This window comes from Oryzias latipes, chromosome 4, assembly GCF_002234675.1.
Source record: "Oryzias latipes chromosome 4, ASM223467v1".
NCBI lineage: Eukaryota > Metazoa > Chordata > Actinopteri > Beloniformes > Adrianichthyidae > Oryzias > Oryzias latipes.
In genome coordinates, this window is record NC_019862.2 from 23,282,104 (window position 1) to 23,309,030 (window position 26,927).

A 26,927-nucleotide genomic window follows, 5' to 3' on the forward strand; every position below is an offset into this window, starting at 1 on the left:
AGAGAGGCGAGGGAGGGGCTTTGGCTTCAAACTCTGTCAGAGAGATGGAAACACGGGGGTCAGATTCAGACACAGCTTTCACTGCGGGAGTTGAAGCAGATACTTTCTCTGGGATAATTTTATGAACTCAAACATGGAAACATGATTACCAAGTAGAAATCTTCAAAAATAATAAACCCGATCTCTCCACATTCTCCATGTCTACCGTGCATTGATAAACAAAGACACCGCTCCATGTAGCGATCAGACGATTACTTTAGCTGGTAGCTCTGCCCACACGCAGCCGCATTGTCAGGCTTTTAAGAACACAATTTCTAAGGGGCGGGGCGTTGCACACCCCCAACAAAAGGTTAGATGACAGAGCCCGGTCTATTAAGCGTCTCTGCCGTTCACGGAGCTTCAGTAGAACTCCAACGGCCACACGGCCCAACATAGTCAGCTATTATATATTCATGAGGGAAAAAACCCGCCAAACCGACCCTAAAACCGCCCAAATTATGCATACTAAAGCCACTTTTACCCACAAATTTAGAACCAAAACCGCCCAATCTGGCAACACTGCTGCAATCTTCTCTTGTAGAAAAAACATGCTCCCTCCACAGCTCATTGTAACGTTACTTTCTGTTAACCGCTCAGCCCAGTGGAAATTTCAGAATAAAAGCACTTCCATTGCAGCTTTACTTCCATTGTGAGTTAATGTGTTGTGTTGTGAGTTAATATATTGTGTTGTGAGTTAATGTGTTGTGTTGTGAGTTAATGTGTTGTGAGTTAATGTGTTGTGTTGTGAGTTATTGTGTTGTGAGTTATTGTGTTGTGTTATGAGTTAATGTGTTGTGTGGTGAGTTATTGTGTTGTGTGGTAAGTTAATGTGTTGTTTTGTGACCCTTCTCGGCCACCGTAGAATTCTGGGTAAATATTTTTTGTATTCACTGACATATTCATTCAAAATTGACACAAACCAACAAAAAACAAAAACATTTTTTAAAAAGTAACTTTAAATTTTCAGTTTTTGTGAACTTAAGATGCCAAATTTCTAATTCCGTTTGAAAGAAATCCTTTCCTTTCTATTTTGAATTCACAGCTTGCAACAAAAAACTCTATATTTTTGTTTTATCTATATTCAAACATTGACTGTAAGCGACACTTGGACTGAGTGACCCCTACCCCTATCGTGTTCTAAACAGGAAGAACCCGCTTGCTCATGAAGCTATAATCCATAGACTTATATTGAGGAATAACCAGCTATTACTCAGTCATTACATTTGTCAGACATGTTCTGTTATATCTGTGGTGCAGGTTATTCCATTTACAAACTGACCAATCAGATGCCTCAGTAGAAGTAGGTGGTCTTGCGTCGAATGTTCGAAAGGTTTGACAGATTTTGTGTGGCCAGCTTTCAAGTGGTAAGGGTGTGGCCTTCAAACAGGCTTACTATATTGACTGGCAAGAGTGGTTGCCATAGAAATGATGACAGACTGACTCAGACAAATAACTGCTTACTAATGACGTCCAACATGGCGGTGTCCGTACTGCAAACAATTGGTGACTGAACTGACTTAATTTTGTTGGAGCCTGAAGTCAGCCGTGTTCAATGGTTGATTTTACACCAATTGATAATGGCTTACTTCCATTTAGCTTAATATCCCTATTGGCAGTTGAAAGTACTGTATCTTTGTGAACATCTTCCAGGCTCTCCATCGCGCAACAAACACAACCGAAAACCCGTTTGACCAGAAACCCTCCGGTTGAGCTCAGCCTTGTCCAACCTCCATCTGCCCTGCTGTGGTGCTAGAGTCAATCAGCAGACATCAACACGCGTACACATTTGGTAATGAGCGTGCGGTCGAGTCAGAACACATCCTCCATCCAAACCGTTGGTTAGATGGATTCTGACAGTTCATTTATCTTCAGACAAACGTGTGTTCTGAACCTCGGAGACAACCAGGAAGCAAAAGGAGTCTTGAGTGTCTGCAGTCTAAACAGCCGCTCATTAACAAACCATGGCACAGCGCAAAATACCTGTCTCCAAAGCTCTGCTCTATACTCGTGCAGGCAACACGGCTAGACCCAGCAAATACTTTTCATCAGTTTATGTAAGCAATGATAAACACATTACATCTAATCATAAGAGCATGTAATTCATGCTGGAGTCGGGGCAGAGTTTTTGCTGCCAAGAAGCCCAAGATTTCCCATCATTGTGCTCGGTGGAGAGCACGGTCTGTGTCTCATTCCATGTGTTTATGGCAGATCTAAATTATGGGATCAAATTCCCCCCGAAAACCCAACCGACGATCACGGCCGTCCCTCCAATACAGGCCGCTTTCATTCTCCGGGAAGTCGTGTAATCTAATCCTGCGTGAATTTGAAGCTTGGATTTATTTTTAACGTATGCAGAGAAAATGAGCAGGCAGACCTGGGAAAACTGAGAAAACACACACAGACCCCTAGAACACAGCTTTGCTTTGGATTTTTCCCCAAAATAGAAAACGCAGCAGAGCAATGTTTTATGAATGAAGTCCTGCTGAGAAAAAGAGGATACGTTAAGGTCTTTTGAAAATGTGCGCATTTGAGTCCAAACAAAAAGCAGCTTTTAAAACAAAGAAATGGCAGAATCATCATCTGCAGTGATCTGTGTTTGAACTGAAGCTTTGTCTAAAGGAGGGGTTCTCAAAGTGCGGCCCAGGGGCCAATGGCAGCCAGCAGGAAAAGAGAGCCAGAGCAGGTTCCTTTGAAGAAAAACGTTGTGTAGGCGAGAAGACAAGGCGCATTCAAGCTGAATGGACAACTGCTTACTTTGTCGTACCTCAAGGGATGGATAAAGTCAGGTGCCTGATTTGCAAGCAGGTAAATGCAATGCTCAAAGAATTCATTATAAATCGTCATTATGTTACAAATCATAAAAACTATGACAAACTTACCACCGAGGAGCGCAACAATAAGCTCCATAAACTACAACGAGGCTATGCTGTAGCAAGGGGTGCTGTAGCAAGCCCTTAAGTGACGGGGAGTTTGTAAAAAGAATGTAAGCTGAAAGTAGCTGACATTGTTTGTCCAGAGCAAAACAAAAGGTTGAAGAACCAAGTCTATCAAATTATACTGTCAAGGATGCCGTGTGGACACAAACGCAGGACTCCTGATTTCTCAAGGTAAAGTCCAACTTTAATTGGCAGACCTGCTCGGATGACAAAAATACTCGTAACGCTTAGAAATGCACAAAACAATCCGGCAACAAGTGCAGGGGAGACGCAGACTATAAAAATGAGGACAGATTAACAATTACAAACAGGTGTGTACATCAGGGAGAATAGGTGATGACACTGAGGGAAAATTACACTGGGGAGAAATCAGGACACCTGAAATGAGAGAACATGTGAGAAACTGAAAGTAAAAAAATAAAAGCAGAACAAAAACCACCCTGGCCGCAATTCCTCACAGATACAATTACTAGAAGAGTAGAAGATCTGCGCAGCATCCTCCGACAGCAACTGGGAAAACATCTGGAGGGCCTCGTTAACTGTACAAATGACACTTGGTCAATAAAGTTATTAAAAACAACCTTTTTTCAACCAAAATTGGCCCCAGTCTAATGTTGAGTTCTTAATTTGACCCTCCGCTACAAAAACTTTAAAAAACCCTGGTCTAAAGGGTGGTTTTGTTTTAAGCTACGTTCACACCACCCTCTGCAACGCTCGTTCAAGCGACCACTTCCGATGAACAGTCCTCATTAATGCGTGAGCTTCAAAACTCTAGAGTTGCTATGACCATTTTTGGGATCCACCCACAAAAACACGGCATGTTGAAAGTTAAGCCTGTTCAAACTGTGACCAGTCAGGCATTTGAATTTGGTAGTGACGTACGGATGGCGTCCCTTTCAATTCAAGGAAGCGCCAACCCTTTGAAAATTGATTATAGAGGAGAAATTAATATTTGGAGTTTGTACCCAATTGGAATTATAAGACATCATTGAAATGCTAAACAGAGCTACGATGCTAATTTAACCCTTTAACACCCGAGATGTCGCCGGTAACACCTAAATACAGCACACTTTTTAACGCACTGTAACTTTCAGACTGTTTATGCGATTAACGGGATTAAGATAATTCTGACACAATTCAATTCAATTTTATTTGTATAGCCCAAATTCAAAACAACAGTCATCTCAATGGGCTTCGTAACGGTAATTGTAAGGTAAACATACAATCAAAAAGGATCATAAATGCATCGAATTCAATCGGATAATACTGAACTTTAACTAAACAGACTAAACTAAACTGACATTCCTGCCCTCAGACCCTCCTTCGCGGTAAGGAAAAAACTCCTAAAAACACCAGAATCTGGAAAAAACGAAGAAACCTCAAAGAGAAGCAGTTGTGCGCAGTTAAGAAGCACCTTATGTTTGTGGACGAACACTTTATGTTCATATGTAGATTGCCGGTTTTCTCCACAACAGAATCAGCTGATTTATGTTGATGATCTGTGTATTGTGCTAAGCTACTTTCCTCTGCTTCAGAATTTGCTGGAATGACCTTAAACAGTTGAAGTTACGGTTGTCGAAAGAATAAAAATTCACAGAGGTTAATGCTTGAAAAGCTAAATTTAACACAGACTTATTTTAATTCATGTGGGTTAAAGCTTGTTTTTATATAATTTCCAGCTGGAAAGTCTTCTTTCTGAGATGTATTTTTAAACAGACCTAATGAAGGAATAAAATCAGAGAACTCCTTGCTTTGTGTGCTCTGGACGTCTGCCCCGCTTTCTGTTTTGTCGGTGGGTAGAAATCAAAGCAACAGCCAGTGGAGCCCGAAGGCCTCCATGCAGTGAACCATCAGCTGGAAGGATAAGAGACGACTGTGTAATGACACAAAAGAGGTAAAGTGGAGGAGGTGGGTGGGAAACGGGGTCAGGGGGGAGGAATACGCGATGTGACAGAAGAAGGGAGAGGAGCCATGAATCAGAGCAAAGGTCTAACCCTAATTCGTTTGTAAATCAGACCAGATGAATCTGTTGGTTTGGTTTGTCTTTGTGGGACTAATTTGATAAGGATGTTACATTCAAATGTTAATAATTAGTGTCCAATATTTCTACTTCCAAACATTTTGATTATCTGCGCTGATTACAATAAGAAGGTTCTAAAGGCAGGGATGCCCAGTTTAGCTTAGTCTCTTTAGTTCAGTTTCAAATTGCTTATTATATTTTATGACCTCTGACTTTATTTTCTTATCCAATTACTGGATATGATAATGGATAATGAAGCCCATTAAGACGACTATTTCTGTAATATTGGGCTACATAAATACAATTTAATTGAATTAATTTGATTTGATCCACATCAACAAACGACATTCAAGAAATCCAAAGAAATTGTTTCAAGCAACTGATAATAAAGAGATCTGATCTTTTCTTTTGAGTTTGTGTTCCTTCAGTTGTGGTTACTAATTGGGGCAGAAATCTGCTGCTGCATGCTCTTTAACTGCAGAAATATTGCTGTGTCAGCGTTGGGTTGTTGCAGCGTAACTGCCTCCTCCTGGAAAATCCTGAGACCAAAGCATATAAAAATTGGTGTGACACGCTGGTCGTTACAGCGGTGCTGTTCTAGCCATCTACAACTGGTCTGTGCAAACTGGTCTTCACCGTTCCATTTATGGAGACTGACTTACTGTCAGATAATAATACTTGTATTTAAACTTTCAATTTTCCTTTATTTTGTATGAAAAAAAAACTTATTTTATTCTCTGCTTTCCACATGTAAAAACCTTAATTTCTTTCATAATGACAATGGGCCCTATAGATGGATTACTTCGGCCCGAGTTTACTGATGTTTAAGTGATTTTAAGAGGTTTGTGGCACTCTGTCAGTGTTTTTTTAAGAAATTACAAACAAAGTAGGGTGGTACTGTGAATACGCTTACGTGCAGCTAACGTGTAGCAATGTCGTGTCGTGTTTTATTAACACGATTTTCACAAAGTTATATGGAATAGAACAATTGATTGTTCTATGAATTTAAGTTTCTTTTTTAAAAAAAAGGATGTGAATTGGAACTTTATAAATCAAACAGATTTAAGTTTTAACATGTTAGTTTTTGACTGATTAATTATATAAACAGGTTTTAATACTTTTTAAATACTTGAATTGACATGTTTTATTATTTATTGACAGTATATATGAATTCAAAATAAAACAGAGTTGTGGTTTATGCAGATATCATATACCTGAACATTACTAACTTTTCGTAGATCTGTTGTGTAATTTCAGAATATTGAACAAAAATGCTGTTTATTGTGACTTCAATCTACATAGTTGTAAATTTGATTTTTTTTTTAGTTTTTGATATGAATTTGTAAATTTTTAAGTATCAAAAGATAAACACGTTGAACTGGATCTATTATTGCATTGTAATTTTTAGTAATGAAAAAAATATTACTATGTTGGAGTGTGATCTGGAAAATCCAAAATCAAACTGTGTGTTCATTTTTTCTCCTGCTTTTCTTTGATAAAAATTAAAGACAGTCGATGAAACAGTTTCCTGTTTTTGGCCGCTCACTGGGATCTGCACTGGTACAACATCCACTGACATTTTTCCACTGGAGGCACAGCTCGGCTCAAATAAGCCCAGAAACACAGTTTCTGCGGTTGTGTGTGGATTTGGTCTGATGCATCAATAGATGTTAGGGTTAGGTTTGGGGTTTGGTTCAAACTTTGAGGCCTGAATGGAAGGTTCAAATGTGAGTTTAAGGACGACTTTGCTGCTTTTGAGTTTCATAAAATCTTTAAAGGCTTCGGAGATCAGAGGCTGCCGTAGAAACAATACCGGCCTTCTCCAAACTTCTTTGTCAAGCTCTGTTGGACTGGAGCTTAAGGAAAACACATTACATCAGACTCAAAGTAAGGACTTGGTTTTTCATCCCTCTTTCATCCCTCAAAAAACTGCTATTAAATAGGGAAAAATGCAAACCTGGAAAAACATTGTGGCAACGCCAGAGGAGCTCTGCAGCGCCTGGCTACCTCACCCTTCGCTGTGGCTGCACTTCATTAGCTATCTCCCCTCTACCTTTCTCTGACAAATTCAATAAACTTTCATCTGGCTCCAATTAGGCCCTTGTTAGCAGTAATTGGCTTGGTATTTACTAACAGCATTACTCTGCACTCGCTGGCGCAGGCTGGGCCGCTCTGATCCGAGCCAGGCCTACACTCAGCCTTCTGGGCTTGTTAGTCACCTGCCAATCGAGTCCACCCTACAGATTCACAAAAAAAGTCAACTTTGCACAATTTGTAAGTCCCCTGACTGTTTTTTTTCCCACAAATCCTTTTTCTTTTTACTGTATTTTCACAGAAAAAAACAAAAACAAAACAATTCCTTTGTTTCATTCAAGACACGTTTCTCTGCTGTGGTTTTTTCCTACAACTTCAAATACTAGCAAACTGAAATTGGCAAAACATCCTGAAAAAAACGAAAATGGACTAATTGATATTCCCCATTGTAGAGTCTGTTAATTTAGCCGTGACACCACAGTTCTCACTTTATTTAAGAGTAGCGTTCTCTTCCCAAAGTCATAATTATTTGTTAGCAGTAAAAAGAATGTAAAGATTTTACTTTTTTTAGGGAAACCTGTAAACATAGCAGTCTTATTGTTTCCCAAACACGTTCAATCAATCAATCAATCAATCAATCAATCAATCAATCAATCAATCAATCAATCAATCAATCAATCAATCAATCAATCAATCAATCAATCAATCAATCAATCAATCAATCAATCAATCAATCAACCCAGCCATTTTTCCCCTTATTAGCATTTTTCAGACTTGATAACACAAAGTGCTTCACACCAAGATAATTAACATAAAACCCAAGAATTTTTCAGATATAAAAAATGTATTGTTTCTATAAAACGTTTTGGTTTTTCTCGCCGGTCGACAACATGCGTTCAAACAACCACTTTTAATCAAATGTGTATGTAAATGCGCTTTTTGGGCTTTTGCGTTCAAAACTGTTGGATTGCTTTGCAAGTTTTTATGACCGTTTTTGTGTTTTACATATAAAACAATTGAACGCGAAAAACTGTACTAGTTGAACTTTGACTATTCAGGGTTTTGTATCAGGTAGTGACGTATAGTATTCACGGAAATACCAACAGTTTGAAAATCGATCACAAAAGAGAATGTAATAGTTTCAGTTTGTGTTGCAGCATTTGCGGCATTGTTCAAAGCCAGGCAAAGTCAGAATCAGCGGATTTATGTTGATCGCATAAACAGTCAAAGAGTTATAGTAGGTCAAAGAGCGTGTGTTCTTTCGGCATCATAGGTGACATCTCTGGTCACGATGGGTTACGATGGGCCATTGTAACCAAGGTGCCAAGAAAGTCCTGCGTCTACAACTGTCACTCTTTTATATTTGTTAAAATATATTATTTCTTCTTTTTTCCATACAAATAAGACATTGTTTAAGGGCATTGTCTTTCCTGTTATACTCTTGACTATATTGTCAAGAGCTAAGCTATACCCTTCTAAAGTTACCCCATGTTACATAATTCATCTTCTAATCCGTTTTTTCCCTTTCGAGGTCACGGGGCCGCTGGAGCCTATCCTAGCCACTTGCAGGCGAAGGCAGAGTACATCCTGGACAGGTCGCCAGTCTCCCACTCCCACATTTACTCCTTGGGACAGTTTAAAGTAACCAATTAACCTATGAAGCATGTTTTTGGACAGTGGGAGGAAGCCGGAGTCCCAGGAGAAAACCCACGCATGCACAGGGAGAACATGCAAACTCCACACAGAAAGGTCCCCCAGTGATGTTCTGTTTCAGGTCCCCCAGCCGGGACTTGAACCAGGGACCACCGTGCAGCCATGTTAAATAATGACAAAGTAAATTCTGTTTCAAGTGCAGATAAGAGATCAGGGTTTCTGGTTCTGATTCAGAAAAAGTTTTTTTTATATATTTTTTTTAATGACTTTTCAAGGATACATTTCCCCATGAGCATTAATAACTTAAAAAAAACAGCTTTTGTTTAACAGCTCAATTATTTCCTGAACTAACATTTTCCCTTGAACTTTTAGAGAACTATTTGGCACACAATGGGAAGGAAAACACAGAACCTGGCAGCTAACGGCCTAAAAACAACAGGTTTGGTCCAAGTAAAGAACTAAAAACTCAAACGCTGTCGTCTGCAGGAGGGCTGCTCTTGTGTAGCTGCTCACATGGCTGCGTGTTTTCAACAGCCACTAAAAGCCGCCTGGTTTAGACAATCGCTCTGATGCAAGCTAATCATTTTAGGAGAAGAAAATTTTATATATATATATATATATATAGGGAAAATGTATATATATATATATATATTACTACAAAGAATTGACAATTATTTTTCTTTTTTAGAATCAAGATGGTTTCTGCAATATCCTGTTCCATAGTATTGATTATCATGTGTTGGGTAACTTGGTTAGTTTTTTTTCTCAACACTAGCTGCGTTTCCATTAACTATGAACTTGTGCAAATTAGATTTGCAATAAGAAGTTCACCTGACATAAACACGACAATTAAAAAAAAACTTGCATATATTGAAAAAACGTTTTTGCAATTGGAGGAGGGAGCTTTTGTGGCGTATCGAAATTGTCATATTTTGCATAACTGCATGACCAACAACGAATGGCACTGCGCCACAAGAGGCCCCACAGTGTCGCACAGTTGAGCCTGTCATGCGGAGTTGTTGGATCCACAGCTCCTCTGTAAATTCACCAGCCATGATTTCCCAAAATGGCTTCATCCGTAGCCGCTCCGACGTGCAAGAAGCTCACCGCTTCATGGCCTGAATAAGACGCCGACGTCTCCTTTCATAGATGATGAGCGCTAGTGCCGTGGCAGAAATGTGAAGGTTTCAAATCAAAGTATTGTTCACATCTGTCACAATTTAATGGAAAAATTGTAACTGCGAAATTGTGTTTTCTAGACATTTCTAGAAATTTGATAAAGTTCTGCACACATATGTGTAACAGAAGCGCAGCTAATCTTAGTTTAAAACGCCAAACTATAGTAAAAAATAAATAAAAAATCAACATACCCACTGCCTCAAATTTGATCCACACATATTTAATATGCTGTAATTGTATTATAAAGAATTATTCAACAACATTTTGCATATGAAATAAAAAAATTTGCAAACCCTTCCCCCCCAAAAGTGCCATTTTGAAATGAGCAGGAAAAGCCCTCCTCTATGGCCCCTACTGGAATGAAAATGAACTACAGGGCAGAAAACATGGACCTAGTTAGATACAATCTTTTTTTGTTTTCAAGGAAAGTTTGGATCATGCTAATAAGATTGGGGACTTAGAAAAACGTGTAATTTTTTCATTTGATTGCCTTTTATTTTCAAACAAAGTAAAATAGTTCAATAAACAAGATAAGCAGAAAGTGATAAAGTGCTTGAAAAAGGAGAGGATAGAAAATTTTTTTTATTAATTCCCAACCCTAATCTTACTGTTTTATAATACATTTTTACATATTAAACATACTATGCACACACCTAGTCACCAATGTCACCTTGGTGTTGATCTTTCAATTAAAAACAACTATAAATTTTGTTTAATCCAGATATATTGATATTATGATGACATGTATGGTTTCCAGGGCTAAACATATAAACTTTTGATGTAGAAACTCCTGCATACGTGTTCTGCAGAGACCTTGTTGGAGATGTGGGGTTTTTCTTGGATGGTGAAGCTTCTCTCAGCTGAATCGTGCAGTGAAAGCTGCAGGTTCTGCAGCCTCAAATGTGATGGTTCACTTCTAAATGCTTCTCGGCCAAAAGGAAAATATTTTTCTTTAAACCAGGGTGGAAGGGGTGGTAGACATTACAGACTCCTTTAAAGTTGATTTGAAGACAGAGAAAAAAAAAAACATAAAAATGGGACTGAAATGGACAAACCTCTGAGGAAAACAGCTGCTGCGTTTTAAAAGAAAAGCCATTGATGAAACTTTTATAGGAGCAGAAAAGTGCGGCCCTATTCCTGCTGAGCAGGGCTTTAATCAGGTGCGAAAACATGTCAGCAGAGCGATCACATGAAGGAGAAGCTGCTGAGTAACACCAAGGAGGCGTGTCAACTAGAAAAGCAAACAAGCGATGAAAATCGGGAGATTTAGTTTCTGCTCCTCTGCTCACAGTTTCTCCATGTAGAGGTCTTTAAATCACCAACGCCAGAAGGTTTTTTTTTTTAACCAGAAAGCACCTGTTCTCAAAGCACAGAAACCTCTCACTCCTCTCTAATACGCTGATTCCAGGAACCCCGCGTTGGAAATAAACGATGACACATGGCTGCAGAACGCCGCTCCAAGTTTTTTAAACATCTTTTCTTTTTCTTCATTTTTTTGGCAACCGGGTGAGTTTTCTCTGGTATGTCAAGATGGGAGGAATCTGCTCCACACATGTTTCTCTTTCAAAAACCTTTTACCATTTCTGAAGAAAAAAAAAGGAGAATTAAAGGGTTTTTAAGATAAAGAATAAGAAGGAAGATGAGGAGGAGGATGAGGAGACAACAGGAGAAGATCTGCTGAATGTATTCTAGTGGAGAAGGATGGCAGAGACGCAGAAATGGCTTTGATTACACTTCTCCATTACAGGCCCACAAAGAGACTCTTTAAAACAAAAACAAATGGAGAACATCATGAAAAAAACCCTCTACAACCAGAAAAGTGATGGGAAACACACTGACTGAGGCTGAAAAACCTCACAAAGATTTACATCCCCACCACTCTACTGAAAAGGAAAAGGCTCTCATTCTGTTCTCTTTCTGGCAGTTTTAACCCCAATGCTACGGTGGCCCATAAGTGCCAGTTACATCAACAAATCACTCAATGCAGATTTAAGATCACAACAACAATTTAAAAAGCAAAATAAATAATATAAAATAAGCAACATTACATTTTAGAAATCATACTTCAAACATAATATTAAACATAATATTAAGTAAAACTGAATGTAAATACAAAAAAAGAGAAACAAAATACAAAGGAAAGGTTTTAGAAAACAAAGTTCCAATAAATCAAAATGATTTTTTTCGTAGTTTTGTTTTGATTTCTGGAAATTAATTTTATTTTTAACTTTTATTTTCTGAACTTCTTTTTTTTAACATTTAGATTTCTGGAAATTCGTGCTAATATTTACAAAGTAATGCTGATTTTTAATTAATTGTTATACTTTTTTTCACTTCTGCTGTGATTTTTAATATGTTTTTTCATGTGTGAATGGTGTGAATGGTGAATCTGTTTGTTGCACTTCAGGGCCACCGTACAATTTAGATATTCAAAAGAGAGACAGCCTTCCATCAACCAATTTTTTTCCATTTCTTAAGTTAAAAATAATGACCCTTTCCTGATGCAATGACAGCAGACACTAGTAGATGGACCAAAAGGCTTTTCCCCCCACCTGCACAGGTAGTAACAAGAACACACATTCTATCACAGCTAATCCTCATCCAGTGAAACGTCTCCAAACTGCAAACAGCAGCACTTTACACTCAAAAGTTAGAGGACATCAGAGAAAAATGACTCAAGTGTTACAGTAAACAGTACAAAATGGTTTGTTTTCACTTATTTGGTTATTTTTTTAAATCTGCAAAATACATTTTTTTCTTCCATTATTGTGTGCACATAATCTATATTTTAATATTATGTATGTGGCGTTTTTTGCACAGATTTAGTGATTTTTTTAACCTTATTATATATTTATATATATACACAATATATATTCTTTTCTATTCTTTAAATTTCTATTGTTTAAATCTGAGACACTCCAACTGTGAAGTGCCATTTTTATGAACTATTTTTATGGTGGCTATTTACAAGCTTAAGGCAAAGCTATTTTTTAAAAATAAATTAACATTATACATTTATGTATATTATCCTTTAAAAAATCAACTTTACAAACTTTTAAAATCTGTAAGATGACAGAAAATCAGTTGTGTTTTGTGGTAATTTTGGCAATTTTTTTAAAGTTAAAAAATCATAATTATATATCATGTTTGATTAATTGAAATGTTGTATTTACACAACTTTGCTTTTCAATTGTAACCGAAAAAGACGTTTTTCCAGAAATTTGAGTTCATGTAAATTATGCTTAAATCTAATCCTAAAGATATTAACAGTAACAATACCAATGATGATTATCACAAAACTAACTGATCAACTTGATACAGTAGAAAAATTACCTATAAGTTACACAATTGTAAACTTTTATTATTCATGTGAGTTAGGAAAGTCAAAAAAAGCTTCAAATTTACTAAAATTTTTAATGTGCGACCTGATCTTCATTTTTTTTTGTAGAAATATTTTGGTTATACATTATTTTCTTCACAACATATATATTTTTTCCTTATACATTTTAAAGGTACAGCACGCGAAGAAGAGAGCATTTGAAACAAATAATAATACAAGCTCAAAAAAAGGAAAAAAAATGCAAAAGCTGCTTTTTACTGACTTGTATAAAAAGAAAATACACATCACAAAAACAGATCATGTAAACATATAAACGTAAAAAATAAACGTGATACTAACAAAGCAAATACTAAACAGAAATCCAAAGCAAAAATGATACCACTTTTTAAAAAAAAATCTCACTTATAATCAAAGAATTATCTCTTTGATATTGAATTGTTTGCTTTAACCTAATAATGCATTTAAATATTTCATGTCTAATCAGAGGTAAATCAAATCCACATTTGAGCGTATCCACAAATGATTTTAAACATGGCCATGTGTAAATTCTGGGACTGCTCCTGTGTTTGTCAAATCCCCGCATCTTTAAACGTACTGGACGTGATTTAATCTCCTGCTCCTTTGCAGGTTTCATGCTTGTTGTTGCTGAAATTGCAGTCCAAGTCATGTGACAGCTCGTCCCGTACTCCCTTATTTTCCTTGGTTGGATTTGTGGAGGAAATGTGGACTCGGATTACCTGACCCTGACATTAACGATGGTCTGTAATGTTGGTGTAATTACAGGATTCGGCACGCAACTCAGGCCGAGTCACATGAAATACAGTTTGTAACTGCTTCCATATGATCCGTAGGCTCAGAGGGGGGTCAGATGTTGAGACATCCCACATAAATACTTCCTAAATAACAGAAAAACACTTTCAGTTTCTCTGGTATTTATGGCGAGGAAAATGTGCTAAAAGCGTCATCTGCACACACATCAGGAGCCGCAGACTCCCTCAGAGGCGCTGCCGATCGCACTTTGAACAAACTAAAACACACAAAGTGCCAGTCAGGTTGTCTGAACAGTTGTTACCACTGGGAGCATATTAATGCACACTTTAACTTAACAATTATCATCCATGACCGACCCTGTGATCAAGTCAATATGTCTTCATTGACCCAGTCGAAAGGAGTGCAAATTTACTGCACACGCCTGGAGTCAATTAACAAGTAAAGCAAAGATTGTGGTGCAGACGTTCAGGTGTCCCTTCCAGATGGTGGCGCTGCAGTGCAGTGCAATAAGAAGCGCGTCTGGGGCCAGACTTTGCACAGATGCTGGGAAGCATTTGTGACGTCTTCATGTTACTTTGAATCAACGTGACGGACGTGAAAATCCTCCGTTTTCTGCTCGGTTTTTCACTCAAAGGCGGACTTGAAGTCATAACTCTTTGCTGATGCGCAATCTATAGCTTCTTCATGTATGTGTGTCCTTCATTCAGATGAACAGAAACCAACATGTGTGCAGAAAAATGCAGGGAGGAAAGAATGGAAGAGCAAATGAACTCATGTGTTCCTATATTTACAAAGCTTTGAGCATGCATGTGTGGGGATGTGATGAGTGAGGGTGCACTGAAAACTATTTAGGAAAACCAACAGAAACAGACACTTTATCATAGTGGGGTCAGGAATTACATTTAACAAGTCATGTTTTTTAGTTCAAATCTTAATTTTCATAATTGCTGAAAGCAGTCAAAACAATGGTCCCTCGCTTTACCGCAGTTCACCTTTTGCTGTTTGCAAGATTTTCTTTGAGTGTAATATTTTATTTCTGTTTTACGCTGCAGTGTTCTGCTTACTGATTGGTTGTTGGCCTTGTCAATCAATCTTCTCTATCCTGTGTCTCCTGTGCAGTTTCCACATTTACATAAATCTTTGATTGCGTTTGTTTTCATTCTATAACACTGAAATAAGCCATTTTCATGGGTGACATCAGACTCACTCGGTCCTGCTCTCTGTTAATATTTCAGGCTATGGCTTAAAATAAAACAAATAACAAAAGGTCTGACAACCAACACGTTGTTGAAACACGTACAGCTATGCTAAAGATTGCACCTTTAATGACAATACATGTGAGCAGGCCCCGTCTGTGCAGACCTGCAAAAGGTAAAGTTCAAGGTGAAATTTCATGGAAAGATGCATTTTGAGGTTTAAAAATGCGCTGAAACTGGTTTTTGTGAGTGTGTCCATGCAGGACAGTGAGTTTGCTGAGCTGAAAGCTGAGCCTCTGTTTATTGATTTGCTGCTGCTCTGTAATCGACATCCCTGCTGTCAGCGCGTCCATTCCAGCTCATCAGCCTGTCCACCACTGCTGGAAACAGAGTCCGGTGAGCTGCACCGGGTTTTCATTTTCTAAGGCTTCTTCTGATGAAGTCACAGAGAAACACTCTTCTCTTGAATCATATATGAAAAAAAATGCATGTTTGTGCTGAAAAACTGTCATCTTTATAATAGAGCTGCAAGAGAAAAAATAATCTTAAAGCAAACGTCTAGATATCTCTGTTTGAATGAATAGGTCAAGGCAAACAGTTTTTAGTTTCAGACACTATTTCCTGACCTATTCATGCATCAACAGAAGATAAAACTTCAAGATTTGATCACATATTTTTTACAGCGTAAAGGTCTCAGACAGGATGAGGTCATGAGCTCAGAGGACTGAAGGAAACCTAAAGCTACGTTCACATCCCCTCGGAAATGTGCGTTGAATGAATTACTTTCAGTGAGTCATGTAAAAGCACATTTGGCCTTCCGCGTTCAAAACTTTCCATGATAGTCTTCGGATTAGAACTTGGATAAGAATCATAGAACTCGTGGCCGTAGAATACGCATTTAAAATGAAAACAAATCAAAATTTAACCAATCAGAGACTTGGATTTCGTAGTGATGTATGGATTTTTATTAACAGAAATGCCAACCGTTTGAAAATTCAACCATGAAAGAGAAATTAATATTTGCGGTTTGAGCCCGGCTGGAATTATGTGACACCAAGTCTTTTATATATCAGAATAGAGCTGTAAAAAGAAAAAGGACTGAAGCAAGATTCGCCAGATTTGCACCCCTTTGACATTTTGCACCAAGCCTCTACCAGTTGTAGGTGCATGCGTGAGTGTCGTGTAGCGACAGTCCAGTGTGAACACCGTATGCCAAATGTGGAATGCATGCCCGGACTGAACATAGCATAACAGTAAAACCTGGATCATCATCTGTCAGAGTCAAAGTTAAAGTCCAACGCCTGGTAGTGTGCATCAACCCAACCCGACCGCCCCGCGAGCAACGCCCTACTCGAGCTGCTTGGCATCGTTCTTTCTTCTGCATTCTGGAGCTGCAATAATAAATGGACTTTTTGTTGTGAGAGTACTGTGAGTACTCATACTAAAATTGTATCAGTTAATATTGAAACAAAACTCGTAATTTTCCATTAACAAATCAACTATTCTAGCAGGTAAAGCTTAATTATTTTGCTTATGTCTGCAGTGTTGCATATCATGTACCAGATATTTTTTTGTCAGAAATAGTTGCCATTGCTATTGTAGTTTGCTGACCAGATAAACTGTAGAGAAAAATAAGGCATGACTTTACACCCTAAAAACGCATGTTTGTAATATATCAACAATCTGGAATCTGTTTTTATTTTGTTTCAGCTTCTGAATATTGCAGAATCATTTTGCCTTTGTTCACTGTTTAGGGATTTAAGACCATAATATTCTGATTTACAGACATAAAAATGTGTTTATATCTCCTGCAGTGATGCAGGCTGCATTTTATTGTTGTGGAAACTTCAAACTTGTAGTGTGAATTAACCGTGTGATATCGCAAAATGCTGCAAAAAGTCCAAAAACCACCATACAAACTTAGCAATGTGTAAAAATGTGTAAAAAGATGAAGGTATCAAAAAATGAACATGAAAAATGAGGGACGAGAAAAGGAAAAACACAAACTAAAACTGGACAATAAAAAAGGAAGAAAAACCAGACGCATCAATAACTGTTGACCTCATAATTAATTTATATTTTTAGGTTCTTGCCCCCAGCTACTCTGATTTGGAAATGATCGACGTCCTGCCACAATGCTACACAAACCTGAGTTTGTCATGTTCCTGGGGGATGACCTCAGGCCCCTGAGGTCAGAAGATCCTGGTTTGTAATGAGCCAAGCAGCCTTTTTTGCTGTTTCTGTGCCACTGGTTGAACAGGACACGCCTCTAAACAGAAAGTTTATTCAAAGTCAGTTTGGTTTAGCAATTATTATTGTATTTTATGACTGATTTCATGTTCTTACAATTAACGGTATGAAGCCCATTGAGAGGACTATTGTAATATTGGGCTATATAAATAAAATTGAATTGAATTCAAAGACAGGCTCCATGTGGTAACTGGACAAGTTAACAATAAAACCATTTAATCTCTTGAAGAAGCTTGAAACAATCGTTGACAAAGCCAAAACGTTAAAAAAAAAAAAGAAAATGTGACAGACAGCAAAACCAATTACAGGTGTGAAGGTATACGAGGTTGAGATTGAATTAGGGAGGCATGATGTGGGTTGTTTTAGTAGAATGAATCATGTATGCAAGAGCAAAACATTTAAAGGAATAAAAAAAAAAACTACTTTACATCGTATAAAAGGGAAATATACAATCACTGTATCATTACTATAAAGGTGCACTTAAAAGTGTACACTTTAATCAAAAAACGACAGTGCACCCTATGGTCCCGAGAATTTTTATGGGAATTAATTCTGGTTGTGTTTACTAGTGTGGAAGTTATTTTGAGAGGTCTGTCAAAATGGTTGGTTGGGTGTTTTGGGAATACGCCAACGCGGCTGACGTTCAGCAGTTAGGGCTGTGTTTCACGTGTTGCCAACAAGGTTGCGATTTAACGTATTCACAGTACAGATTACTGTGAATACGCCAACACTTCTAACTCTGTTATGTATCAAGGTAAATTCTAGAGTAACTGTGAACACAGTTAAAGTCTGACAGACAGATTGCACTCTGACTTTTGTCTCGGTGCGCCTTATAAATTAGATAATTTTGTAAATAGACCAGAAATCCAGCTGTATCTGCTGCTGATTTAGAGGATTACCAACAAAACAACAATAATGGAGACTGGGCAGATCACTTTTTAAAACATTTGCTTCAGCATAAATTTTTTTATAGTTTCAGCCCATAAATGTAATCTTTCTCTCCTCCCAAACCTAAATATGTCCTTACTTGATCAAAGATAATACACTACTGGTTGTGTTTTCTTTTCTTTTGTGTGTGTGTGTGTGTGCCACCAACGCAGTGTCATATATGGGTTACTGCAGAACGCTGCAAATCAGCTCGAGGGTGCGCAAACAATATTCTGACCTATTTTTCCAAACGCCAACGAAATGAGAAGAGAGAAGGAGATGAAAGAAACTAAAATAAATGGGGGGGTTCAAATCTCGCTCTGCTCTGCTGTCGGCCGCTGGGGTCGGATGTTTTCTTGGGTTTGGTCCTCTCACCAGCGCCACCCATTACTGCCACTCAGCTAATCCATCTCTGACAGATCTTTGGGGCTTTTTAAAAAAAAAAAACTGAGCAGGGGCAAAAATAACAGATTAACAACCATAATTTGTCCTGAGGTTTTAATGGCCAAAATTAAATGCAATCCGGCCCCTTTTTCTATCAATCTTAGCGTCTCCACAGTCTGTATGCGTAGGCAAGCATGTGCTTTCAATTGCTCTTGTGCGGGGAGCAAGGAAGCACTTTGATTGGGAGATTTTTTTATCTTTTTTTTTCTTTTTGAAAACATCGGGACAGAACAGTGGGGATGTTTGACAGTTACAAACGCTGCTCTGGCAGGTTCCCGTTTCTTCTGAGGCGCAGGGGGGAGGATTGATTCCTTAAACTGACACAAATGTGAGGAGAGGATAAACCGTGCAGAGGCACGCTCGCAACCCAACAGAACCTGGATCCAATAATCCCGACTGCTCTATTAAGATGAGGGGGCCAACAAACGCTGCCACTGTCAGGAGAGCTTAATGTAAAACTACAGAGACCACAAAAGGTGGACAAACCTTAATGCGCTCCGTCAGAATGTGGACATTTTTCAGACGGGTCTGTCTCTGGTTTTTATTGAAAATCGCTCGTTTCCGCCGGTTCCAGTTGGAGATTCTGTAAATACTCTGTAAATCTGATAAACCGTGCTATGAGCTTGTGTCTGAAAGTCTCACACTTTGGAGGAGTTTTAAGTATCTCTGGCAGATTACTCAGCGTACGCTGGGACTTGGAAGGCCAAACATGACTACGTCTAAATACTAAATAGCATGGAGTCATATTTATCGGACAGATTTTTCCCTCTAACTTCATAAGGTTTTTCCTCTTCAAGTTAATGACAGTATTCCATGATGTTGGATTATTTGACTGTTTTTCTGTCTGTTTTCCATGCAGTACCTTCAAACTGTCATCAACTGTCATCGTCCATATTGCGAGCAGCCTTAATGTGTGAGAGGCAAAAATGTCTCAAAGTGTGTAAGAAATCTTTATTTTTCTCAGGAATCGCAGGCTCAGATGTCATTTTGCTTAACTTTATGTTGTGCTTGAACTTTTTTATTGTACATTTAGTTTCTGTACATTTCAAAAATATGTACTTTGTGATGATGTCACAAAATATGCAGCAAAATCCTGATGGAACACAACATTTATTTGTTACGGTGGCCCAGAAGGGTCACAACACAACACATTAACTTTATACACAACACACTAACTTTACACACAACACATTAACTTTATACACAACACACTAACTTTACACACAACACACTAACTTTACACACAACACACTAACTTTACACACAACACATTAACTTTACACACAACACATTAACTTAACACACAACACATTAACTCACAACACAACACATTAACTCACAACACAACACATTAACTCACAACACAACACATTAACTCACAACACAACACATTAACTCACAACACAACACATTAACTCACAACACAACACAATAACTCACAACACAACACATTAACTCACAACACAACACATTAACTCACAACACAACACAATAACTCACAACACAACACAATAACTCACAACACAACACATTAACTCATGGCCCAGAAGGGTCACAACACAACACATTAACTTACCTCACAACACATTAACTCACAACGGAAGTAAAGCAGCAATTGAAGTGCTTTTATTCTGAAATTTCTACTGGGCTGAGCAGCTAACTACCTAACAGAAAGTAATGTCACAGTGAGCTGTGGAGGGAGCATGTTATTGCTACAAGAGAAGCTAGCAGCAGTGTTGCCAGAAACTTTGTCTTTACTACGGTTCTCCTTCCTCTAAACACACAATATGAACACACACTCCTCCCTCCGCTCTGACACCCCCCTCTGTCGCTGCACGCGCGCTCCTCTCCTCTCCTTTTTTCCGCTCAGTCCTGTGTGTGCGTGTGTGTTGGGGACTGCACGTGCCTGTGTGAGAGGACAGAGCGGAAAAAAGGAGAGGAGAGGAGCGCGCGTGCAGCTCCCTCCACAGCTCACTGTGACATTACTTTCTGTTAGGTAGTTAGCTGCTCAGCCCAGTAGAAATTTCAGAATAAAAGCATTTCAATTGCTGCTTTACTTCCGTTGTGAGTTAATGTGTTGTGAGGTAAGTTAATGTGTTGTGTTGTGACCCTTCTGGGCCATGAGTTAATGTGTTGTGTTGTGAGTTATTGTGTTGTGTTGTGAGTTAATGTGTTGTGTTGTGAGTTATTGTGTTGTGTTGTGAGTTATTGTGTTGTGTTGTGAGTTAATGTGTTGTGTGTTAAGTTAATGTGTTGTGTGTAAAGTTAATGTGTTGTGTGTAAAGTTAATCTGTTGTGTGTAAAGTTAGTGTGTTGTGTGTAAAGTTAGTGTGTTGTGTGTAAAGTTAATGTGTTGTGTTGTGACCCTTCTGGGCCACCGTAATTTGTCCCTAAATACATTTTAGCCCAAATTTTATGAAAAATATTATGATTATTTTTTTGTTTTTCTTTTTAATGGGAAGCAAAAATGACAATTTTGTGAGGACGGACAAAAGAAAATCATTATTTAAGAAAAAAACATATTAAATTTTAGTTTAATTTTTTTTGTTTGAACGTATTTTTGATTACCAGATTTGAATCTTTTTTTGTTAGAGTTTTATGGTTTTGTAATATTTTTAATTAATAAATTTGATTAATTTTTGTTTTTATAGTTTTAGTTACTCATTTTTTTCTCTGATTGTTAGTGATGTTGAATGAAAGCAGCTCTCCATCCATCCATCCATCCATCCATCCATCCATCCATCCATCCATCCATCCATCCATCCATCCATCCTTCATAAAATGTCTTACAGTAAAGTTCAACAAAAGTTGAACATTTGTGTTAAACTTTGTGTGTTGGTGTGCCTATCGTCACTTGCGTTACTTTTTTTTATTTTGCCTTTAAATGCACCTTTTGCACCCTTAAACACTTGAGCTATTTCTTCTATTCTTGGGTCATGTTGGGAGTGGGTTACTTTTTTGAGTGACACACATTTTTGGGTTACAGTGGTTTCAATTTAACCCAATTTATGTATTTTTTTCTGAGTTGAAATAATCCAGAAAAACTTAGTTCCTTTTTAACCTTGGATTTGGGTTAAAACGGAAGTTTTTTAGCTTTTCCCCCTCTATTTGGAAAACAGTTCCGATTACTTAGAGTTGGAATGTTTTGTTAAAAGAAAGTACAATAAATGAGTAATAACTTTAAAAAAATGTATAAAATGTTGTTACATGTTTTGTCATTTATTGTAGTCAGTTAGTTTTTTACAATTTACATGACCTTGAAAAAAAAATTTGTTGTTTTTGTTAAACTTTAAAATTGTTTGTAAATTAAACATTTTTCTTCTAGAATTATTTTCAATCAAAAAATGCTAAAAACTTGACCATGTTGGAAGAACACAGCTGAAAATACACTTAAAATTGATTTTTTGCAATAAAAAAAAATAGAATCCTTTCTCTTTAGTTTAAAAATATGTCACCAAAAAGGCAGTAAAAGCTTTTTTTTTTTAACTTTAAACATGTTCTTGTGGCATTTTTCAGATGATCAAAATCAGAATAAACTGAATTTATTGCCATTGATGGCTATTGTGACCTTCACCAAGGTGACGGTAAGTGGGGGTGGACTTATTCCGTGCCGACAGTCCTGCCCACAACTTTGAAGTGAATTTTAGACTGAACTCCTGCCGCTCTCCAGAAAATATGTCCTAGAAAATGACAGTTTCTTTTTCTTTTTGGTCAAAAATGGCAAAGACCACTTGGAACACATTTAAAGTAGATCAAATGATGATTGGAGTGGGACTTTAAAGAGTTTCACTTAATTGAATAAAACCTTGGATTTCTTAAGGGAGCTGGACTGAATGTTTTGGGAGCTCCTTAACGTGGAAAACACCTTTAAGTGGCTCTTACTCCATAGTTTGGTCCTAAAATGAACAAATTATTGAAAATGAACAAATTATTGAAATTATTCAGGTTAATTTGTTAATCTGAATTGTCCCTAGGTGTGAATGTGAGAGTGCCTGGGTGTGTGATTGTGGACTCTACCCTGCGACAGACTGGAGACCTGTACATGGTGCCTCCTGCCTTCGCCCACAAGTGGCCGGGATAGACTCAGCAGCCCCGTAAACCCCAAAATGGAATAAACTGAAGAAGATGAATGAATTGAAAGGAAACAACTTTTTGCACTAAATATTATTTCTTTTTGCAATTCTAACTAATGACAGCCTCCACACAGCATTTAGTAAACCGTCTCAAAGGTGAAAACATTGAAAAGTCGGTTGAAAAGACAATTTTGCATTTCTGCATGTAGCAGCAAGGATACAGACACAAAACATCTGCAGTCTCTGTCCCCCCCCCCCCCCCTTCAGTACGGAGCCCTGTTTCAGCCGCCTCCCGGTCTACCTTCTATGCTGCATGTCTGCATGCAGAGTGACTCATCTCTCCCGCCCCCAATGGGACCTGCACAGCAGAGCTTCAAAGAAAAGCCGTAATGCAGCCTAAAAACCCAAGACTCGCAGTCACATGCCATTTTTGCATGAAAAGGTGAAGTTTGAAACCAAAACTCCAGCTAATCCAATTCTCTTTAATTAAACAGAGCGTCAATTTTCTTCCCGTGAATGTGAAGAAATTCCGAAGGTTTTGTGTTTAAGGGATTAAACCACAATGTATCCGCACAGAGATGAACACATGCGTGCAGTCCAATCTTCCTGCACACACTCCAACATTTAAATGTTTTTATCTAAAGGCATTTTATGACCTTTCCCTCTTCTTGTACTAACGTGTAGGGGAATGTTCATTCATGCTCAACACGTTTATGCCACAGCAGAGCTGAAAAGGTCAAGAAGTTCTTGTCTACTTAAATTCACAAAAGATTTCTTCCATTTGGAAATATAGATGCTGGGAATCTGTAGGGTTTGACTCCTTATAAACATTTCCAGAGAAATTAGACAAATCCCAGAAGACAAAAAAAAAGAAAAAAGGAAAATGTATCTTGCACATTACAGTACTCAATATTTTTGGCTTTATAAAGCTCAAAATATCTTTAACTTAATGAGTTTTAGCTATAAAAAAATCTTAAACTTACACTTCCATGGGGTGTCAGAGAGTGTGGGCTTTAACTTGCATTTCATTACAGAATCAGAATAAAACCTACGATGTATTCAGACTAGAAAAATCCTTTGGTCTGAATTGAGTCCTCAACCTTGTGTTTGGTCTATATTCAGCCTGCCGACATGTGGATTTTTTTGTTTTGAACCAAAGCTTGTAAGAAAAAAACATCTGACCAAAGATCTTTTTACTCATTGGCCAGGAATTACGAGGGCGGGTTAAAGCACCGAGGGAAAAAATAATGGAAGTCCTGTACTTTACAATACTTGTCGGGATAGTTCACTCATTCAAACTATACATTTCCCGGACAAAAATTTGAAGGTCTGTATTAACGTCAGGGACAACTTTGGTACCAAGAAGGCATGCTGCAAGGTTGTAACCGAGGAGACGATAGCTATGAAAGTTGCTGATCCATGTTTATGACATATAGATTGTAGGGAAAACAGCGAGATGCGATGTGTATCATGTTAAAAGTTATTTCAATGAGCCTGCATTCATCCAACTACATTTCAATGAGTTGCTGTGTGTTGTTGTTGTGCCACTACTCTGTTTACATCCGTTAACGCCCAGCTACGGCGGCCGTTTTGGTCCAGTTGTTACGCTCTGAGCACAGAGCCTATTTAGACTGAGGAAGCCAACCGAAGCCAACTGAAGCTCAGTCTGACTGAAAATGAACAGAGACCGCCTTGAAGGATTGGTCAGAGAGCAGTTCTTAGTCCTAGACCAGGGTCCGCTTGGGTGTAATGAAACTGAACATTTATTCCGGATGATCGGGGAAAACAAAGTCTGGTTCACTTTAATCAAACCCAATGTGTCCATTCTCAATACACTCTTATTTGAATGGACCAGAAACAAAACATTTTAGACCAACATTTACTGATCATCTTTAAAATAGTTCGTCTTCTGTGCCACCATTATCAAACTGAAACTGGAAACAAAAAGGCCATAATAGTACATTCTTTATAGGACTTTCCAACACAGGTAAAACCAAAACATAAAATCATGAGACTCACAACACAGTAGAAAACTTCAGAAAAAGAGGAAACCAGACTCTAAAAGGCCCACTCTGTTAAAAAATAGTGTTTTTGGCGTTTTTAACATGTTCGTGTGGCATTTCTCTGATGACGGAGGAAATATACTAAAAAAATTAAGCTTAAAATTGTAGTTCAACTTTAATCAAATCATTGGGAATCAGAAGCAGATGCAAATATGCAGTAAGTTTAGACGTACCAACTCAAAGGTACATTTCTATTTAACCACTGCTGCTCCGCAGAAACTGTCATAGAAAACGACATTTTTTTTTATTTTGACTAAAAACATCATAAACATAATTAAAAGACTACTGGGAACGCTTTGAAAATAGATCAAAAGATGATCTGAGTGGAACTTAAAAAAAAAGTGTCACAAGATGAAGTTTGTTTCAAATGGTGAAGAAACAATCCAATCTATTTGTTGCTCAACACAACAAAAACAAACATCTGTTTTCCTATGCAGTTTTGACACCTTTGTTATCAGTATGCATTTTTACTACCAAATACTTCAGGGGGATCCAGTCGATTGGAAAAACTTAGCATCAAAACCTACTAAATAAAACATCATGTTTTCCAAAAACAGAAATACTGTTGTTGAAAAACTGTTTGTGTAATATTTACTTTAGAATAAAGATATTCCATCTTAGCCTGAAACATAGTATTATTGCTTAATTGAACATTTGTTGTTCATATCTGAGACCAAAATGAAGTCAATTCAGTTACATTTTTTTTTTGTAATATGGACACCGACATATTGGAATCAGACAGAATCACTAAGCAGGGATTGGTCGGAATCTGTTTGAGTCAACAAGTTCACTTGTATTTTTGTCTGATTTCATGACAAACAGAAGTTACTTCTCAGTATCTGCTGTCATGACTGCAGCTGATGAAAACTCACATTGCAAACACATCCTGGTGCATGGAACCCTGAGTAGTGACGCATACGTCGCCACCGCCCACTCTGTTTCATGCCTTTACTGAGTGAGAGAAAGGGTCATTGCAGTAAGCACAAGCAGAGGTACAGTCGACCCATAATGCACCTGGCAGAGCTCCCAGAATCCATTAGCCCGGTACAGCAAAGGGGGCCAGAAAAAACTGTTCTGGTCATCTTTTTAAAGGGTCTTCAGATATGCCTCCAGTCCTGTGTGATTTAGTCCTCTGTTAGCTCAAAATAGTTAAAAGTTTCCCCCAAACATTTTGAAAACAAATAATTTCTCAGAAGATTAATCACCATAAGTGCACAGTATTTTCCACACTATAGGGCTCTCCATCAATGAATGGCCTATGTTTGAATGGTCTATAATTCCCACATTGTTAGTAACACATAAAAAGACAAAAAAGGCACAGTCAAAGCGACACATAAGCCACGTTAGCAAATTCACAACACCTACAACCCCCTAACTCGTTTGCAACACGTAAAAAAACAGACACTAAGACAAACATCACTGTGACTACACTAACTCCCCACCTTGTTTGTAATACATAAAATACACAGTCCTACATGATAGCCACTTTAGCATATTCACAATAACATCCAACCAAACATTTCGACAGAGCGGCGTGTACTTCTCAAAATCGCTGCGACATCAGTGAACTCAATCAGAATTAATTCATTTACAGGCACTCCGGAATTTAGGGTGCACTAAAATGTACGTACACCAGGGGACATCAGTGCAGAGCAAAGGCCTGTGCGTTCTCTTAGCCGCCACATCATTCTCCCAAACACACCAAAATAGTGATTACCAGTGAGACAAGAGGCAAGATGCACAGCTCCAACCCAGCTGAAAGCTAAAATTAGTGGAGCTTTTTAGACAAAAGTGGAACTCTTTTCCTGCCGCAACTTACACCACAACTCCACACAACCAATCTCTTTGTAAATTAGTTCCTTCAGCTAAGAAAAAGTCAAACTCACCTGCTCAAACTCTCTGAGGCTGTGCATCTGCACTGGCGGGCCTTTGTCCGTTTCCTCAAAGGAGAAATCTGCACAAAGAAGGGAAACGGGTCAAATCCAACCAGAGTTTTTCCAAA

At 38.0% G+C, this 26,927-nt stretch overlaps 1 protein-coding gene across 1 annotated transcript in view; it reads right to left on the bottom strand.

The window, feature by feature from the left end:
• Positions 1–26,927, bottom strand: part of LOC101171155 (myomegalin) — a 90,986-nt gene that overhangs the window by 57,732 nt on the left and 6,327 nt on the right. The window contains exon 3 of the mRNA XM_020702572.2: positions 26,812–26,879. Within this exon, the coding sequence (XP_020558231.2) occupies positions 26,812–26,879 (68 nt within the window). The remainder of the gene's footprint in view (positions 1–26,811; positions 26,880–26,927) is intronic.